This window comes from Natrix helvetica, assembly GCF_964273705.1.
Source record: "Natrix helvetica genome assembly, chromosome: 1".
Lineage (NCBI taxonomy): Eukaryota > Metazoa > Chordata > Lepidosauria > Squamata > Natricidae > Natrix > Natrix helvetica.
Window position 1 is genome coordinate 157,888,114 of NC_138548.1, and position 18,745 is coordinate 157,906,858.

The 18,745-nt window shown below is 34.7% G+C and overlaps 1 protein-coding gene across 1 annotated transcript in view; it reads right to left on the bottom strand.

Annotated features, from left to right (window-relative positions):
- The window catches only part of DPP4 (dipeptidyl peptidase 4), a 69,020-nt gene that overhangs the window by 46,807 nt on the left and 3,468 nt on the right, over positions 1–18,745 (bottom strand). Inside the window, exons 2-10 of the mRNA XM_081936333.1 lie at positions 18,606–18,693; positions 11,771–11,857; positions 9,990–10,081; positions 9,808–9,882; positions 9,282–9,334; positions 8,404–8,476; positions 7,280–7,400; positions 4,063–4,223; positions 493–596 (exon numbers count right to left, since the gene is read on the bottom strand). Coding sequence (XP_081792459.1) covers positions 493–596; positions 4,063–4,223; positions 7,280–7,400; positions 8,404–8,476; positions 9,282–9,334; positions 9,808–9,882; positions 9,990–10,081; positions 11,771–11,857; positions 18,606–18,693 — 854 coding nt within the window. The remainder of the gene's footprint in view (positions 1–492; positions 597–4,062; positions 4,224–7,279; positions 7,401–8,403; positions 8,477–9,281; positions 9,335–9,807; positions 9,883–9,989; positions 10,082–11,770; positions 11,858–18,605; positions 18,694–18,745) is intronic.

Sequence of the window (18,745 nt, forward strand, 5' to 3'; positions counted from 1 at the left end):
ATTAGTATTTGTACATTTGTTTCTATGTTTGAAAAATATGTTCAAATATAGAAGCTGATATGGCTCATCCTGGCTTATGTGAGGTTCTGACATTGCATATAATATGCTTTATATTTTATAACATAAAACAGACTACTCAAATAATTCAGCTTATATATTTCTCTTCACATACTCAAGTTTTGTCACTGGCATATAAAAAAAAACTTTTACACTGTTTTAGTTTGGACAATTAATTATGTGTATATCCTACTATTTGCCCTCCAGAATCTTCTTGGAGTTGGGCAGTTTTAATAAATATGATTTTAAAAAAAGAATGAATGGTCCAGCTGAGTACACATTGAAAAAAACTCCAGTATTTATAAATGAACTCTCCATAGGATTTTTAATGCAATAAATGAATGTTTTTAAAAATCTTATTACTCAATAATTATAAAATAATTACAATAATAATCTACAACATTCACCAAAACAAAGTATATTACTTGGACTTACCCTGATGTTATATTAGATGGTGCAACAATTTCTGAGATATTTTTTTGGGGAAGGGCTTCAATATTGACAACAAATAGTCTTATTGTTGGATTTTTAGCACCTGCCTGGATAAAATTAAAACATATTAAAACAGATTCTGTCCAAATGGCAATGCTAATTAGAAAATTACAAAGACGTTAGCTTTTAAAGCTCAACATGAAATGTAAGAAAAATATGTTTATATTTTTTAAAAATCAATTTTGTTTTATAGAGGTTCATAGCTAAAAAATTGAAAGCCAATACTAAATGTTTATAAAAATAATGTAATTTTTCTACATTAGTAAAAGCAGCCAGTTCAGGATGCATTATGACCACCCATATTTTGTGAATGATTATTCTTTTAGAGATCAATGTAACATTAACTCCTAATCACATGACTTAGTGAAAATTTCTATTATAGAAAATGATTTTCTATTTTCAGATTAAGACTAAAAACATTAAACATACCTCTCAAAATAAATTAGAATTTCATACATTAGTCCTAGTCCATTATTAATTTAATTTAATCTCTGAAAATGAGCCTACCTTTGAACTATTAATATATTTAATCTAATTTAGATTGCTGCCCATCTCACAGATATTTAAAACTGTTAATATTCAATTATTAAAAAGCATTTTTAAAAAGCTACATGAACAGTGCTAAAATAAAGAATAATATACAACGGGTGTTAATGGAGCCACCTCATTGGTTCACCCGTCCCTGTGGGGATTCCCAGGCATGCTGGCATAAAAGGGCTTTGAGGGACCTTTGGAAGCTCATAAGAGCTTCAGTGGGGAGAATATCCTCAATGTAAGTACCACACAAAGAAGGAACCGCCATCCTCCTATGTCAGAAAACAGGCAAAAGAACAACTTGTATATCTGTTCCATACCCAGGTCCATAATCTGACTGAAAAGGATCCAGATAATCTGCTTAATCCACGGTCCTTAAAGGTAAAGGTTCCCTTTGCACATATGTGCTAGTCATTCCCGACTTTAGGGGGTCCGTTTCAAAGGCAAAGAGCCAGCGCTGTCCGAAGATGTCTCCGAGGTCATGTGTCATGACTAATCGCCAAAGGTGCACGGAACGCTGTTGCCTTCCCACCAAAGGTGGTCCCTATTTTTCTACTTGTATTTTTACATGCTTTTGAATTGCTAGGTTGGCAGAAGCTGGGACAAGTGACGGGAGCTCACTCCGTTACATGGCGCTAGGGATTTGAACCGCTGACCTTTCTGATCGACAAGCTCAGCATCTTAACCACTGAGTGCTCTGATCCTTTGAAGATGCTGCACAACCATCTTCTTAATCACCCTCCTCAAAAAGAACACACTGAGCAAAAATTGCCCAGTATTAAGAGGTCCAATGATGGGGTCTTGAAGAGGTGGTGGACAAAGCTTCCTTAAGAGTAAAGTAAAAACTCACTCAGAGAAGAATTCACCACCACTAAACTTCACTCATATGCCATACCCGAGGAGGTGGCTTAGATCTAAAGAGAATGTGGCTTAGCTCACGTCTCTGTCTACTTCCTCAGCTCCAACAGCTTCAAACTATTCCCAGATAACTGAGTCTAAAATACTGAGCAAATTCCTTCACACATCCCTGATGAAGTTTCCTAGCACCCCCTTACACAGGAGGTGAAATAGGGCTGCATATTCCAATTTGCGGATGCAATAAGAATGGAAAAATATTGCTGCTTTGCCATCGTAGTGCCACAAGGCCTTAAAAGTGATTCTAGCCCATATTAATCAAGGTCCTTCTTTGTTGAATTTAGTGGCACTCTAGATCATGGGTACACAACTCCCAGTCCATGGCATTCCAACAACCCGCCCATCTGTGTGATGCAGGCAACACACAAAACCATGCCCCCTCCAGTTTGAGGAAAAACCTTTCTCCACGGAAACCATCCCTGGTGCCCAAAAGATTGGGGGCTGCTAGATGTTTCTTCTCCCATTTCATCTCCCTCAACTTCTCTGTAAAATACAGGGAATGCAATCTAAACCAAAGTCTCAGCCGCCCCCTTATTCCATGCAGCAACCAAGACTTCAGATCATCTAGCAGGCCAGGAGGGACAATCCCAGGCTCTTTCTGAAACTTCTCCAGCTCTATCAGTTGCTGGGTGTGGACCAATCTAATGTCCAGATTCCTTGCAGTGGATAGTGGCACCAGAGAGTCTCATAATAATTAGGTCATGATTTGACAATGACAAGGGGGACACCAACAGCTCTGTTTGTACTTTCTAATGAAAAGCACATTGTGTCACCAAATCTAATTTAAGTACTGATCAAGGGAATGCTAACCATCTTACTCCTACATTACAATTCAATCAACATTCCTCCTAGAATTACTCTTGATCTTTGATCAGCAACTGCTTCCTCTTGAAACAAACCATAGCTTTAATCTTGATGATAGAAGCAATCTCATCAGGACCAAATTGTATCAATTGCAAATATGCATAACAACTAATTTAATTTTGCCCTGTAACAATTGTACTGCCTTTCTGACTTCCAGAAATAACTTTAGGATATGTCAAATATTTTCAGTTACATGATTCTGAGAAATAAACAGACCAACATATGTCCAGATTCATGTCCCATTAGGGATTTTAAGAAGATTCTGCTGAAACAGAATATGGGTGACCTACTTCAGAAATTCCATGCCAAGATGAATGACAGCAGGAATAAAGCCCCATTCATAATCCTTCTACTCCAGAAAAGAAGTTACATTTACTTTTTTAAATGCATGACAAGCTGGGACATTTTTCCTCACTTTGCTGAACCACTAAAAATGCTAGCACACTTAAAGCAATACCACATTCCCTACAATTACATTGAAACTTCTTCCCAATCACTTCCTGGACTGTCATGGGATATTACAGTCACATAATCAATCTATGGAACATCAGAGAAAATGGCCTCTGCAAAGACCCTAGAACAGGGGTATCGAATAGGCAGCCTGTGGGCCAGGTGCATCATGCACAGGCCACACCCACCCCAGGGCCACGAATGGGAAAAACATAGCAAAGCATCATATGAAGGCAATGTGACGCAGCGAGTTTGACACCGGTGCCCTAGAACTATTGAGAGCATACCGGTTTCTAAAGTTTGACAAAGCTGAAATCAAGTATAGTTCCATTGCATACATTAAAAACAAAAACAATTCACATCTGCCCTGGCAAATATATCAACCTGGAAATCTGTCTGCCACGTAGCCCACTCCTCCCTTTTTATGACAGAGCTAATGGTCCTTAGTCCCTTATTTGCTATGCAACTCATTGGGTTGAAGTGTTCCTTTTTCCATTGATCACCCAAGTGCTCTTCAACAAATCATTTTAGAAACTCAAATATGCCATAGCCTTCAATTGCTTTCATTTCCTGTTTCCCTAGAGATAATAGAATACTTCAGAGCTGCCAGATGCTATTGACTTAAGTCACAGTAATCACAGCAAGCTGTTGAGGAGAGACAGACAATATTTTTGTTAGCAGCAAATGATTAAATGTGACTATTCTCTTAATCAAACCACTCAACAACTATGTTTAATAAATAACACAGACCTTAGGATATGGGATTTTAATGGTCTTTGGATATTGTTGCGTATCTTCTGAATAAAATGAATACTCAATAACAGGAACTTCCGTGTCATTAATCTCTGCAAACGCCAAAAACCTGCCATTTGGAGACCACCACAGAGCAGAATGGGTGCCAAACATTTCCTCTGAAAAAGATGCAAATGTGTTCTTTTATAGCAATAGTTGCTAAGTTGGCTTTTTCCTCTGAAACATTGTTCATAATAACTTGCATGTATAATTTCAGATGAAACTTCAGATTACTTGCAATGTTTAGCAACCAAAACAGTAAGTCACTCTCAGAAATGCTTTTTTTTTTTTTTTGAAATACAGTGCTATGGAAATATTCTGTTATAAAAATCTGGCTTTAATAATGATGCAAATTCTAGTATTTTGATTTATCTCAGCTTTCAATATTACGCATAATTGTTTCTTGTTTATACTATAACATTTTCAAATATATCATCTATAATGAACAATAATTAAATGCAAAGAAACGTAACTTTCTAATTATATATCCAAACTTAGTATCCCTCTGGAAGAAAATATACAAGTACAAATTAAACATTCACTGAATATTTTATGTCTAAGAAGGCACTTTAATAAGTGCAATTACTTGGGCTGTCTTGGAGACGATAATAAAAATATAAATGTTGAAGACTTCCTAATTTCTTTATGAAGAGAAGTACATTTATATAACTTCTTTTTCCGATCATTCATTACTAAAAATTATATTAATATGAAGTAGAGTGAGTAAAACCTGTATGCAAGAAGCTTGTTTAATGAATCAAAAGGAATGGTTGATAATTCATACAGAAATATAATAAAATATGGATCCACTTTCTAATAGCTTGGAGGATTTTCAATGCACTAGATTTACAGACAGACAAACAGTCAGACAGAAACTTTATTTTGGTCATTTTAATACATTAATATATTTATTAATATATTTATATATAAATATATATTTATACATTAATATATTTATTTAGTACAATATAATACAGATTATACTAGATTAATATATTAGTATATTAGTATATAAATTAATCTAGTATATTCGAGAATTGGAATATCTATTTATTTGTTTATTAACTTACACATCTTGCCTGTAATACTATTATAATTCTAACAGAACAGAACAGAACAGAACAGAACAGAATAGAATTCTATATTGGCCAAGTGTGATTGGACACACAAGGAATTTGTCTTTGGTGTATACAAGAAATATAAAATGACTACTAAGAATTCCTCCATTAATTTTTGAACATTACAAATACATTTTATGTAAGAACCCCTTTAGAGGTCAATATTTAGCAAAGAAATATTCAACTATTTTGCAAATGTCCTTTGGGTAATCTTTGTGATTTAAAAATCAGTTTTTGGTTCTGTCCCTAGAGACAGACAGTGGAAGAGTTTGGAAAACTCTTTCATTAATCTACAGCTGTTGCTATTAAAATATAACACCAAAATACTTTAATGCAGTTTAGATAGGATATCTAGTGAAATCTTAATTCAATGGGGATTAAGCAAAAATATGCACTGCCTTTCCTTCTGTTTAACTTCTGTAACAATATTATAAAAAGCTATCTAATGATAAAAAACAACAACGGGTAAAGCAATAATCTTCCTCTAGTATGTGGGTGATGTGCCAATTCTCTCAACAAATACAGTAGGCCTAAGAAGTCAGATTCAAGTTTCTGTCACTTTCTGTGAGGTAGAATACCTAACAGGAAATCATTTAAAAAAAAATGATGAATTTTTCCAAGAGACCTTGAGGAATAAATGGGAATGGGTAGTTAATGGAATACAACACTTTAGTTCAGGGGTGTCAAACTGATGTCGTCACGGCAGCGTCATGTGACGCATCGGGACTTCCCCCCTTCGCTATACCGAGCATGGGCTTGGCCAGTGTGTGACGCATCTGGCCTTCTTGGTGTTAGTGGTTGGGGATATTTGATAGTATCCCTATTTGATCAATATGTTTGGTCACATAAGCTAGAAGTGGAACTGTGCACTGATGATGCAATCTAGTTTGGTAATGAAATGTCTGCAAGAAATTGGCTTTGGCCAATTTATGTGGATTATTTTATAGAAAATTTAGAAAGAAGAATCTTTCACTCAAAAAAAATGTCAGCAATGTTAAATTTGATCTCTTGATCATGTATATTGAATTAGAATAATTCAAAAGAATAATTAGTTGGAAGGAACCTTGAAGGTCTTGTAGTTCAACCCCCTGCTTAGGCAGGAGGTTGAACTAGATATATGCGACACAAACTGTGAATAATATTGTAATAATAATAATAATAACAACACTATATTCCTTGTGAAACATTCAGCTGTGGTGAGGATGTAACCTTAGAGAAAGACAGCAAAGTAAAAATGTATCTTTAACCACTATCAATAAGATTGGAAGCTGCTTCTTTAATCATCTCCCTTTTCTTCCTCCATTATTTACTATTTTTATTATCTTTATTTCCTTTTTGGATTATACTTCATTAAACATGTCTTTAATAAAAATGGTATTAAAAGTTCACCTGTGGTTTACCATGCATATATTTCTTTTGATCACCTACTTCTGATTGCAATACTTCTGTCTGATTCTGGATTGTGTTGTTGTTATCTCGGGGGGGGGGGGGAGGAAAAACCAAGATGAAGAGTGATTTTCTACTGCCTGGAAGCATATATACTTCTGAATCTCTACCCATCAATCATATGTGAATGAAAGAGCAAAGAGGAGGAGGTAAAATATGAGACTAAGGCTTGTTTAATATATCCCCCTAAACCAATACACAGTTATTACCAAAATACAGCTATTATCAAGCCAAGACATATTTCATAAGCCATTTGGAAGGGAACTTTCCCAAATAAAGAATACACTATGCTGGATTTGCTGCTTTGAACACTGAGGCAGCCGTATTTCTGAAAGGTATCAACACTCTAAGGCTCTTTCTTGATCTTCTGAGGCCACTTCATCCTTGTCCAGATAACAATTTCACTGGGATTGTTTCTGAAGTGAAGTATCTCCTCAGAAGAATTAAAGGGGGGGGGGGTTTGAAAGCTAGAAAGGGTTATGTGACTCAAATATGGAGTTGCCCCTCCCCCCCTTTGTTCCAAGCAGTGGATTCAAAAGAAATATTTTATTTCTGTATGTGATAGCAGTTAAGTTGGTCTTAAGGAGTCCCCCCCTTTCAATGACAATTACCTTCATACACCCAGTCTGCTAATCCATTTAAAATTTTGTTTTCGGCTCCATTCTCAGTGATTGTAATAGCACTGTCGTTTGGTGTTGTCTTCACATAAAGATTGTTCTGGTGAACATAAGCCTGCCATGAACAAACATTACAGTATTTACCATCAGAAAATGATTTTATAACCTTTACTTTATATCCAACAAATTACATTTACGGTACTTTCATTTCCTGTATTTCTACAAACATCAACTCTATAATAGGGGTTCTTTTTTATACTGTACAGCTTTCTTTACTGTAAATCTAGAAACTGTAAGATTCTTCTCACCCATCTAAATACAGGAAATTGAATTTCTTTTATCCTTGTTATTTTTAGAATAAAGAAAAAATCAGAATGGTTTACAAGAAAGACCTAGAATGTTACATTTTGTCTAATTAATCCTGAGAAATCTTAACATTGCTTTATCCAATTTCCTCTACATTAAAATATTGGTTCTCTTTCCATTAATTTCTAGCATTTGCCCCTTAAAGTATTATGAAATAACTTTGCAACATGATGTTTAGATATCAGATTCTATATTACCCATTCAACTAGTAGCTAGTGGATTTTTTTCTGTCAATATGTCATGCCTTTGAGAGCAAAACACATGATAAAAATTTAGTATGCAACTATCTTACCATTTTTTTAAACCTAGAAAATTAGTGAATTAAAGCCCAATTCAGATCAAATTCACTCTGATTAAGGTGGGAAATCAGGTTTATACTTTCACAAATTGTGATTTTAAAAAATGTGTATGTGACAACTTTTAGAATAAGGAACCAAGAGAGAATTAAACTCCCCCACTCCCAAGTGGCCTCACTTTGAACTGGGCCTATATATATTTACTGTAAAGTTTAATATATATGGCACTAGTTCTTTGTATATTTAACATTCAATCTGATAAAATGAACTGAAGTCCTTGTGTAAATATTCTGAAACATTCCTGTCCCCTCTTACATTTTCAGAAATTTCTGTTGCATGTATGGTGCAGTTTGGATTATAGAAATGGTGCACAGGAATATCTGAATTGGTGTTACAAGGAATACTTAGTTACATAGGGTTTTACTTAAGAAGTAAAACCCTATGTATTTTACTAACCAGTTTGTGTCCAACTGGTGACCATGATATATACTGGATAGCTTCAGGAAGTTGGTTCTCAGTGATTATGGTTCTATGAAGAAACATAAATAAAATTATCAATATAATGTTAGCCATTGGAACATACTACCATATGTGGTGGACGTGCACAGCTGCGAAAAAGTATTGGAAAAAAATAAAAGATTGGCTAGAGGAGATTACTACACGTCAAATTGCACAAAAACCCGAATTATTTTTGTTAGGGATTGTAAAAGGATTTTGTATATGAAAAAAATATTAGATACTTAATTTTACACATCATTACGGCAGCAAGAATTATATTCACACAAAACAGGAAAAATAATTATATACCAACAGAAGAAAATGTAATTAAAAAAATATTGGAATGTGCAGAGATGGATAGGCTCACGAAAGAACTAAAAGAGAAAGACGAATCTGAATACTACTCTGTATGGGATTTATTGTACAATTGGCTAGAGGAAAGGAGGGGAAAAGCAGGAAAGCAAAAAAGAAAGGAAGAAAGATCAACAAAACAATAGACAACTACAAAAACGGAAAAGGATTAAAGATTGAAATATGAGAGACTATAGCAAATACATATTATACAAAATTCCATAAATGTAGCAAAAACTGCTATACATAGAACATATAGAATATTATATATAGAATGAAAAAAATGTATGAAATAATGTAAATGCACAAATATATGAAGTTATAGTTATAAAAGATTTATTGGTATAGATAAAACAAACACAACAGATAGGCAAAAAATGTAATGTGTTGCAAAGATGTGAAGTTTGAACAAACAAAATAAAATTTATATAAGAACCCCCCCCCAAAAAAAAGAAACATCATGAAAAGACAATGCAGTTACTGACTTGTTGTTTAGATCATAGATATGATATGATGCCGTGTATGAGTGCCTCCACACCTGTAAAAATAATATTTGCATATAAAGAAAAACACTTAAAAACATAAGCGTAGTTCAAAATATATTTTAAAAGTCCTGTTTGCATGAATTTTACCCATGTTCTTTTTAATGATCATAAGATCATGATAAACAAAATTCAACTTTAACTCAGACCTCTTGATACCTTCTAGAAATGAAGACTTCAGATAATAAATATCAGTCCTAGTATATGGCTACAATATAGTATGTAACCTTTAGTTATACTGCTAAACTGTAGTTTATTATGACATTTCATAAAACCTTCAAGATTAAGGGTTGTCTTTTCCCTTTTCACAAACACATTGAGGTCATTTCTATGCTACTCTGGCTGAGAAATTCTGGGAGTTGAAGTTCATAAGTCTTAAAGTTTTGAGACTCTTGTTGTAAAGGATTAAAACCACTTTTATCAATACAAATGTACCAAGTGGAGTATAAAAACATAATATTGTTGCTACCTTCTCATAATTGTATCGCAGAAGAGCAAACTTTTTGTCAGGTGACAATATTGCCTCAGAACTATTGAAATTGTCCTGTAGATAAAACAAAATAAATTAGTAATAAAACATTGTGGGTAAGGAAGGAAATATTCAGTTCAGAACACTTTTGAACTGATGAAGTAGCATTAAAAAAAACGTACTAATGTGTCATTTGATAAAATTATAGACTCTTTTCCATCATCAATGTTGTACAGAAAAACATTGTTCTGATTTGTGTAGACATACTCATGACCTAAAAAGGAAAGAAAAAGAGGAAAACATTCAATGCCAATAAACAAAACCTTATCTCTCCCCCACAAAGTCAATAAAAAATCCTGAATTATTTATTAAGTTCATTGTCATAGTCTGTTTATCATGTATGAATTCAAATGAGTTAGAGAACACTTTATTTTTAAATTGACTATTATGTGGTTGGAGAGTAATCTACATAAATGAATTCTGGCATTCCATGTTTATGAAGTACAGCTTATAAAAAATGAAGTGGGAATAATGGGGCAAAAATGATTTAATTAGTTGGCTAAGACACCTCCCATCTACAGTAAAGGAAGTATTTAGAGATGCTGGCTTAGTTATAACCATGGTAGACTTATTTACTTACCACATTTACACCCTGCCACTTCCAACAAGTTTTAGGAAACTTACATAAAATTAAATATCTAAAACAGTACATTTTAACAATAAGTTAAACCCCAGGAACTGAGCTTATAATAATCACAACTAAAATGTTAAAAGCCACCCTGCCTTGCATCCAGCCCCAGTTGCAAAAGCTTGGTGGAAATGCCAGGTTTTCATTGCTTTCCAGAATGTTAAGCAGATGGATGCTACACAGATCTCAAGGGGGAGAGTGCCCAAAGAATCATGGGGAAAAAAACTGTCTCTGGATTCTTCCTGCTTTCCCATAGGTAACAGACCCATAACATCCCTTCCAGAGTTAATCAAACAGTGCTAGAGTTGAAGCAGTTCTATTTGGAAGACAGGATCATATATGGGTAGCTGGACCTAAGCAATCCAAGGCTTCACCGACAATATAGTCCTCTGGATTTACTTGTGAACATATTGGTAAGCTGTCAACACAGAAGTGAACCTGGCTGATGCCATCTTGGAGGCTTCAGGGTTGCCACACATCAATGGGAGGTGGGAATAGTTAGATGAGGGTTTTGTAGCCAAAACAAGAAAGTTTTCCTGTCAGAACCAAGGACGTTCTCACAGGTGGCTGGCCAGAGGAGCAGGGAAGTAACCAAGCAACCAGCCAGCACCTGGATTGGACAGCATGACCAGTGACTTGTGGGGAAAGGGACACTTTTACTTTTAATTAGGTGAAAGCCGTGGGAAATTTCAGAGTTGGCTTTCACCAGTTGGTCAATATGATATATCCAATAAACTGTTCTTTGAGGAACTTGCCTGCCCCGGAGTTCTGTTTCCTATGGGTGCATTACTTGGAACGCTAACATAAGCAATGTACTGACTACAGTATAGGAGTCCCATTGTCTCAAATGCCAGAAATCACTACAATTTCTGGATAATCTTCAAATGCTGTCCAGTGTATAATAAAAGTATATATCACTGATGCTCGGGGTTCTCACTGAAAAAATTGATACAATCAAAATTGGATAAAAACTCAGCACAAGGAGGTTGGCTGCCAATGAGAAGTAAAACAGCGTTCAATTGTCGCAAATATTTCTCAGATGAATTTTGTATGTAGTTAGTCACATTAGTGATCAGTTAGCTGATCACTGCCGTAAAGCTTTAAGAAAGAATGTACAATTTCGACTGTGTAACCAAATCTTGTGAGACTGTGATGAAAATGCTCCCAAAGATTGTGTGGTTGGACACAACTCTCACGATTTGTCCAACACATATTTGTAAAAAGAAAGAAAGAAAGAAAACACTCCAAGGCATTCCAAAAGTTTAGGATCATTACCTGACATCCACCGCACATTAAATGATTTATACTGAAATTCATTGCTCAGATAATCCTCCAAAGAAAATTTTTTGCGGATATCGGAATCTGTTAACAAAGAAAGAAAGAAAAAGTAAGGTTCACCTTGAAGAATGCGATCATTCTATTGTAGCAGAATGGAACAACTGAACCCAGCCAAATTGCTCCAGCCAACTCACCACGGCCAACTTACCATAGCCAACTTGCTACGGACGACTCACCATGGCCATGGCAAGACAACTCACCACAGCCAATTCACCACGGGACAACGTACCACGTGACAATTTAACAATTCAATTATTTAAAATAAGTTAAAAATTATTTAAAGTTTTGTCATTCACATTTCATTCTGTGCATCTTTTTGCACCCTTTCTTTAATGCTTCTATTCCACAATTCCTTTGATTACTATTGTAACTCTTGTCCCGCAGGAATACTGAATTATCTTTCTACCATTTGATGTTTCTGAAATAATAAAGCATTTAATTTCTTTTTGCTAAGGAATCTCTTTATGCAGTTTTATCAATCTGAAGGTGGCTTTTCACTCAATTTCCTATGAGAGGCTTTGCTAAAAATTAGCAGCTTTATCGATTGTATGGATCTAATAATAGCTTTTGTTGTACCATGTTATTTATGCATGCATAAAATAAAAATTGCAGTATTGCATTCTGCCTTTCTTTTATATTTTTAATTCTCAGCTTATAGTACTTTTTTAAAAAAATAAAATCCAATTCTATTAAAAGGACAAGAAAGAATTTAACAAAACAAATAGGTATTGCAGAAAAAAAAGTGTGAGGAAGTCAGCTGTAGACATGAGAAATAAAGTTGCCTATAAATTCAAAGTATCATGTATAGATAACAAAGTCCATGACTTATTGGCATAATCAATTGTAACCCTATCTATATTTTCTATGAAAAAGGCTCTAAAAGTAGTCCTTAGCTTAAGACCACAATAGAATTTCAGTTACTAAGTGACGCTAAGTTGTTAAGCAAGTTGGACCTGATTTTATTACTATTTTTACCATGGCCATTGATTAATCATGGTCATTAAGTGAATCTGGCTTCTCCAATTGGCTTTGCTTGTCAGAAGCCAGCTGGAAGGTCAGAAATCATGATCACATGACTGCACAATGTTGCAACCATTGTAAATGGAATAACCAAATTGCAATCAGATAACAGGAGAAGTAATACAATATGTTATAACTTCAAGGATGGGTCCTAAGTCTTTTTTTTAGATCACTGTAATTTTGAACTGTCATTAAACAAACAGTCATACGTCAAGGGCTACCTGTAATGCTGGGGAAGGTGGAAGGAAACAGGAGAGATATGAGACTGAACTCTCAGTGCTCTGTCCTTGACATATTCCAATCAATTACCATACAGCTCGGGTGATTCTGTCACTAGCAGACTATCAGTAGCATGTACCATCACCCGAATCTTTACTTCCTTTCCTTCTAATCAGAAGTCATTCTGATCACAAATGCATTGAGAAACCCCAGGAGTCACCAGTCATTGAAAAACAAGCATAATAAAAGTCCAAAGTTCAACTTTAGTATCTCAATAAAAGTCTAATAAATTATCCATTGTCAAAGTTTCTAGCTTTTCAGATAAGAGATTTTATTAGACTTTTATTGAGACATTAGATATATGGTAAACAAGATAAGGTCCATATTCTCCAAAAGGCCTTACTACATGATATCAGTGAAGGTAAAGGTTTCCCTTATCCAGCCATGTCTGACTCTAGTACTCTAGTACTCTGGTACTCATCTTAATTTCTTAGCTGAGGGTGTTGTCTGAAAAAGTTTCTGTGGGCATGTGGCCAGCATGAAATCATGCCACAGGGCAGAGCTTGTGGTGAAACATGAACACTGTTACCTTCCCAGCAAAGTGGTACCAATTTATTTAGTAGCATTTTGATGCTTTCAACTTGCTAGGCGGGCAGAAGCTGGGGCAAGACTTTTCCCATTATGCGGCCCTCAGATCTTGAAACCTGGCTGCCAGCTTTCCAGCTGACAAGCTCAGCTTTTTAACTGCTGAGCCATTGCACCCCCACCACAAGCTAATATACAATTATTACAAATAATTTAAAATTATTTGTAAAAAGTAGTTTCACATGCTCACAGAATTTTAAAAAAGGACTAGCCAACTGAAAATAAAAAGAGTAGCTCTGGTTTTAATCATGTGTGGCTTCAAAAAGGATACGCAACAGACCAATTAAAAAAAGGAAACAAACTCGGACTTTTGATTTTAACTACTATGGGGAATTATCTGAATTCTCTAGATTCACTATGTACAAATGGAATAACATCTCTCTCATGAAATAGTCAGAGAGAACTAATGGTGCGCAATATGCTACATTAGTTTGTAACACTGAATGGTATGTTATTGTACTGAATGAGGCTATCTAAAATATATAAGGAGATAAAACTCTGTTTAAAGTGCAAAAAAAGAGAGACTTTACTATAGGGAGAAACAGTCTTACTAGGAATAATAGGGAAGGAGAAAAGGTGTTATTACTCCGTAGTAGCCAAAAATCAAAAGAAGTCTAGTTTCTGACTAACACACTTAAGGAGGAAGGAATATTAGTTAGGTTTGCTGCCTTGAGTTATTTATAAAAATAATAAAGGCAGGATAAAAAATAAACAGAAATTTTAATTTTTATTTAAGAAATAAATAGAAGGTCAGAAACCAGGACACTGGGAGTTCCAGACCAGTCCATTCTTATTCATGAAGGCTGGCTGTGTGTTTTAGGCCAGTCCCTCTCCCTCAGCCTAACTCACCTCACATCAACAACCTTGTTGTTGCAGGGAAAATAGGAGGAAGGAGTGTTAGGTATGTTCACTCCCTTGAGTTACTTATAAAAATAACAAACTTGTATCTTAGCTCTATTGCTTGAATCAGGATACTGATTTATCTTTTAGAAATGCAGTTTGCTGCATACTTAAAGTTGCAGCCAATATACAAGATTATAGAATTATATTTTAAAAAATAGTTCACTACATTTCCTACAATTTCCTAAAAATATCTGCATTTACTATTTTTCTTTAAAAGACTATAATTTAACATATTTCTATTTTTGAATATAACCTTTTCATTAACACAATTTGCTTTGTCTTTAAAAGAACGATTTCTGGAATTTAGTTAGTGATATACTGGATTCCTTTTTTAAAAAATTAGGCACTCTGAATTTTCCAGAAAGAATGTAATTTAAATTTGTTGATGCCAACATGAACAAACTATCATTAAGAGCTGTGGTGGCACAGTGGTTAGAATGCAGTACTGTAGGCTACTTCTACTGACTGCCAACTGACTGCAGTTTGGCAGTTTGATTCTCACTGGCTCAAGGTTGACTCAGCATTCCATCCTTCTGAGGTTGGTAAAATGAAGACCCAGATTGTTAAGGGTTAGGGGGATGACTCTGTAAACAGCTTAAAGAGGGCTGTAAAGCACTGTGAAGTGGTATATAAGTCTAAGTGTGAAGTGTGTGAACTGTAAGAGAACGACAACATTCCTGTAATCACAGAATTATGTAACTATTAACTGGAATAATATGCTTCAGTAAACTGTATATTTAGATCACGCCCACAGCATAATTTTGAGTGTTATTATACTTTACACTTTATATAGAAATATTCATCCACTACAAGAAGAATTAAGTCATTGTTCAAACATTGAAATAAGGCAGTGTAACTGTTCCTGGTGAAAAGGTTATTTTTCTATATAGAGAAAACTTCCTCTTTTTTCTATATGCCAAGTTTCTGTTACAGTTTCATATGTAAAACCCCAAAAAAGAAGGCTCCACTCTGTAAGAAGAAGCTGTTTCACTGACAACAGTTGCAATTGTTTTACTGATTCCTTTGCAGATCCACACATTCTCATGAACGATACATTCTAAAACTCACAAAGATAATAAATTCTAAAACACACAGGAACTGTGAGTGTTCATTGACCCCAAATTCATTTAGGATTTCACGTTTAATAAGTGTAATGTTATACAAATTCTACTAAATAGTTATTGAACTGATTTAAGCTAAAGCATACAGTAATTTCATCGGATATAATAGAAATGAGACCAAATTTATGCTACAAGTGGATTCATTTTTAACATAATTTATTCAACTGAATCCCACCTTTATTATTTTTACAAATAACTAAAGTCAGTAAAAATATTTAATACCTTCCTCCTATTTTCCCCAACAATAAACCTTGAGGTGAGTTAACCATTAGACCAATCTGGCTCTCCAAACCCTATATGCTCAGAGCAAAATTTCTGAACAACTGAGCCTGAATTTTGGCCTCTTTCCAGTTTAAGCATAGAGCAGGGGTGTCAAACTCGATTTCATTGAGGGCCGCATCAGGGTTGCGTTTAACCTTGGGGGCTGGGGTGGGCATGGCCAACTCAATGTCACTCGTGTTGGGAGCACCTGTGGTGGCCTGAGTGCTCTGCCAGCAAAAATGGGCTCCCGAGCTCTGTTTTCACCTGCGATGGACTCCTGCAACCCTCTGCCAGTAAAAACGGAGCTTGGAAGGGCCACCCGTGGCCCTCCCAAGCTCCATTTCTGCTGGAAGAAGCACCATGGGACAGTCCTTCAATGTTTCCAGGGCGGCCCCATGGGCGAGATCTAAGCATCCCGTGGCCAGATCAGGCCCCCGGACCTGGAGTTTGACACCCCTGATATAGAGCATCTTAATGTATAACTATACTAAATGTAATGCAATTATCTGGAAGCCAACTTGGGGTAGTGGTTAAGGCTAGAACCAAGGAGACTGAGAGTTATAGTTCTGCCTCCGACACAAAAGACAGTTGGGTGACTTTGGCTACTCACTTTCTTTCAGCCCTAGGAAGAAGAAGACAATGACAAACCACTACCGAAAAACCTTGCCAAAAAAAAAAAAACATCAGAGACTAGATGAGGTAGTTTGCTAGGAGACAAAAATTGATTCCAGTGTGGGACTCCTGGAGAAGGAAATGGAAGACTGAAATGAAGGTGACAAATGTGGCAAAGAAAAAACAGCTAGTGAATAGATCGATTCTTTGAATCTTTCTAGACAAAGAAAGGATGTGAGATTGCCCACAAGTGCTCCAGACAGTTGTTCCTCACCAGGAGACTGTAAAACAGTGGTCTCCAGCAGACATAGCATTTCTGGGAGTTGAGGAAATAACTATCTTGTTCTGATTATAATCAGTGCCTTTAAAAACACGCTAAATTCTTTTCTAATCATTTTTCTAATCACTTTTGGAAATTTTGTATAAGCTACTTTTCAGTTGTTAGAGATCTTTGAATAGAGAAATCTGAAAACACTGGGTGAGTCTGCTTTCAATCCTTAATGAAAAAAATATTTAACTGCAAGCTTAAGAAATTATTTTTCTGTAAAAAAAAACCGCAGCAAAAAGCGAATTAAAATTTGGATTTTAGAAAGTTATACATGGATTAAATTGGAATAAAATTTGGGAAATAATCATATTTTTTTCCCATGGGAAAGTGGACTTGATCTGAATTTTTTCTAAGACATAATGGAGATAAGCAATTTTAAAAATTGGATGCTAGAGGGAACTAAAGATTTTAATTAAATGCAGCTTTAAGGCCCTTCTGAAAGAACGGAAGGGTGGAAGTATATCTCACCTCTGGTAAAGATGTTCCAAAGGATGGGGGCCACAACAGAAAAGGCTGTTCTCCTGGATCTCTCCAACTGAAATTCTTTATGATATTTTTATATTTATATTTTTATATTTATAATTTATATTTACTTTCTTTACTTTCTACCTTCTTCTATGCCTTTTTTCCTCTGCATTTTTATTCTTTCTTTCTTTTCTCTCTCTCTCTCTCTTTCTTTCTCTTTCTGTCTTTCAATTTAAATTAATTTTACTATTGCAAGTATAATCTTTAATACATTTTTTAAAAAAACTGACTCAAGGACCCAAAAAGAGTTTGTTTAAATCTAAACTATTAATATAAGCACAGCTGCTTAGATTTTATATGCCTTTTATTGAAAAAAGCTTTTCAGAAAAATGATTAATTAAATTGTGCTGCTATGCCTTCAGTGTCCAGAATAATTTTGTATTGAAAAAGCAAATCCAATGAGAATTTAATTTTAATTGGAATCTATTCTTGAACTGCAATCTTATTCAACAAATTTACCATGAGATATTTGAGGTTTACAGCTCATATTTTAATATATAATTTATAATACCGTATTGGTAAAATGAATTATCTACTATTTATTGTTTTCTTTCAATGATTAATATAGTGTTAACCAAGAATTTTTAGATTAAACTTTGCACCTGGCATTATGGTTATAAAAACAATTTAATCCAACTATTATGTTTAACAGGTATACATGAATTTTGACCAGAAAATGGATATGAAATATCTCATAATAGTGTTCGTTTCTTATTATGTTCAGAATGTCTTAATTTTGTGTCAGATTTGTTCCTTATCCTCCTGCATTTCTCTGTTAATACCTGATTTTCTTATTTCTTATATTATTTAAAAATATATTGCAAAAAATTATATAAATAATTTTAAAGGAGTAGCATTACATCCAATGATTTATTGAAATAGCTGCCCCTTTTCAGATTTACACAGAAACTAAAAAAGTAGGCTGCTTTAATAAGTAGCAGGGAGATGCTGAATTATTTGAATTATTTCAGGAAAAAAATATTTTATTTTCAAAGTTTGTACAACCTTGTTTTATATAACATCATATATTATTATTATTTGTTCTGTTTTAGGTAAAGAGGCTCTGGCAGAAGGCTTTAGAAAATGAGTTTCAAAAATTGCTTACAATACCAAAATAGGAAGTAATGATTAAACTTACCTTCCCTTGTCAGCAAAACTACTGGAACAACTATGGCTGTAATGATAACTCCAAGTGCAAGAAGCCCTAATAAGCACTTCACTATCGTCTGGAAAGAAACAATTGAAGAAGTTAAATGTACGTTAGAAACTTGGAAATAT